The 2500-nt window shown below is 44.1% G+C and overlaps 1 protein-coding gene across 3 annotated transcripts in view; it reads right to left on the minus strand.

Moving 5' to 3' along the window:
• The window catches only part of LOC126986591 (dipeptidase 1-like), a 337773-nt gene that overhangs the window by 18791 nt on the left and 316482 nt on the right, over window positions 1-2500 (minus strand). For 2 of the 3 annotated variants that reach the window (XM_050842852.1, XM_050842853.1), the window contains exon 13: window positions 2360-2435. The exons of the other annotated variant lie outside the window; for it this stretch is intronic. In XM_050842852.1, the coding sequence (XP_050698809.1) occupies window positions 2360-2435 (76 nt within the window). The remainder of the gene's footprint in view (window positions 1-2359; window positions 2436-2500) is intronic. 3 annotated transcript variants of the gene reach the window in all.

Genomic DNA, 2500 nt, shown 5'->3' on the forward strand with positions numbered 1-2500 from the left:
TGGGATGATATGAGTTGAGGTGAGGTGAGATGAGATGAGATGAGATGAGAATCGTAGGTTGGAGGCTGGATCGCTCCCCGTCTCGTCTCATTTCTCTCAGACTTGCGTGAAAATCAATCTCGGTGGCGGACAAGAGGCAAGACTTAGTTGGTTCGTTCACGAGGGATGAGGAAAGTGAGGAGAGAAGAACAGGGAAGTACAGGGAAGAAGAAGGAGAGGAAGACAAGATGGAAAGGAAGGAAAGAAAGGAGACAAAACGGAGAACAATAAAATGAGTACAAGCAACGAATGGCAATCAAGCGAAGTGAGTGGAAATGAAAATGGATAAAAAAATAATTAGAAGAAAGATGAAACAGAAGGGAATTACAGAGGAAAACAAAGGGAACAATGACGAGGAAAATAATGCGTTACTAATATATGAAAGAAAAATGAGTGAGTTCTGAGTAATGATGGATAATGGATAAAGGAAGAGGAGGGAGGGAGGAAGGAAGGAAGAGAGAGAAGAAAAAGTTGATAGGAGTAGGAAAGGGGTTGATGGAGGGTATAATAGAAGAGAAAGAGGGAAGAAAAGAAGGAAGGGAGAAAGGAGAAGGTTGATAGGAGATGGAAAGGGGTTGATGGAAGGGACAACATAAGAGAAAGAGGGAAGGAAGGAAGGAAGGAGGAAGGAAGGGAGAGAAGAGAAGGTTGATAGGATAGAAAGAGGAAGGAACGAAGAAGGGAGGAAGGAAGAGAGAGAGAAAGGAGAAGGATTGTAGAAGTAGGAGAGGGAGAGATGGAGAAAGAATGGAGGGAGGAAAGGAGGGAGAGACAAGATTAGTAATAGTGGAGGTAAGGAAAGAGAAACGCATGGAAGTTTTGAGAGTAATTCGATAATGGAGATGGCAGGGAAGGTGAACGAAGGAAGGTAAAATAAATGCAAGGTAAAAATGACGAGTAACAGACCACAGGATATGAAGGGAAGACTAAGAGGCAATATCAATTAAGAGTGACAAGAGCGATGACATACAAAGGTGTGAAAGGTGAGATAAATGCGGCGGAGATAAAGATAAATGGAGAGAGAGAGAGAGAGAGAGAGAGAGAGAGAGAGAGAGAGAGAGAGAGAGAGAGAGAGAGAGAGAGAGAGAGAGAGAGAGAGAGAGAGAGAGAGAGAGAGAGAGAGATATGACACGCACACACACACAAAAAAAACAGGACCACTAAAGCAAAACAACAACAACAAGACACAAAAACAAAAACAATAAAAATGAGAACAAAAAAAAGACAAGGCCAACGAACAAAAAATAACAAAAACAAAACAAGCAAACCAGAAAGAAGGAAAAACAATATCAAACAAAACCAGAGGGCAGAAGAAGAAAATGAAAATCGGACAAAACAAAAAATGGAAAAAAAAGAGAAAACTAGGAAAAAGAAGAAGAAAACAAAGAAACCGTGACAGACCAAAGTGACAGGAAGCACAATACATGGCGGGCGTGAAGGGCAGAAAGTGGACCCGAGGCGCGAGGGGAAAGAAGGGAAGTCGAGGGGAAGAGAGGAAAAGAAGGAAAAGCGCGGGAAAACAGCTGCTATGAGGGAGGAAAAGGGTTCACGGGATTGGATTAAGTTAAAATGCGAGAGGCGAGTGACGCTTAACAGGAACGTGTGTGTGTGTGTGAGAGAGAGAGAGAGAGAGAGAGAGAGAGAGAGAGAGAGAGAGAGAGAGAGAGAGAGAGAGATATCATGTACCCTCAACCGTACAATTTTGATGATACTTAAGACTACACACATACCTACATACTAGCGAAAATATATACAGACATGCAGATACACATATACTTAGGGTACACACACAGAGAAGGCAGAGGTTTACCCGCGTGGGCTACCGGCGTCGACCAGTATGAATAATTACACCATTGAAACAAATGAAAGCGTTGACAGAGAGAGCGGGTTCGAACGGGTCGAAGCAGATCTAACCCGTTCTCACAAGTCTACCAGTAAGCACACACACACACACACACACACACACACACTGTTGCCAGATTGTCGTACTCAGAGCCTAGTATTTACCTGTTTCTGACGCCTAACTATTGCCAAGAAACATCAGAATCTAACTCTTTTAACAATAACTATGAATTAGGTTTGTTATTAGACCCCAGAAGACAGTTTGAGGGTAGGAAGTCGGGAAATATAAGCGGTTGAGTACGACAATCTGCCAACGTTGACACACACACACACACACACACACACACACAGCCCCTCCCTCCCCCACACATCATCTCCCCACTACCTCCCCTCCCCTCCCAAACACCCGGCTACCCCTCCCTTCACCCCTCCACACACACACACCAACACAAAAATACGTACACATGTGCATACTTACTTGTTAACGCCGTCGAAGTCTGCGCCGATACCGACATGTTGTACTCCAGCGACCTTCCGTACGTGGTTTATGTGATCTGCGAAGAGAGAGAGAGAGAGAGAGAGAGAGAGAGAGAGAGAGAGAGAGAGAGAGAGAGAGAGA

This window comes from Eriocheir sinensis, chromosome 62, assembly GCF_024679095.1.
Source record: "Eriocheir sinensis breed Jianghai 21 chromosome 62, ASM2467909v1, whole genome shotgun sequence".
Classification (NCBI taxonomy): domain Eukaryota; kingdom Metazoa; phylum Arthropoda; class Malacostraca; order Decapoda; family Varunidae; genus Eriocheir; species Eriocheir sinensis.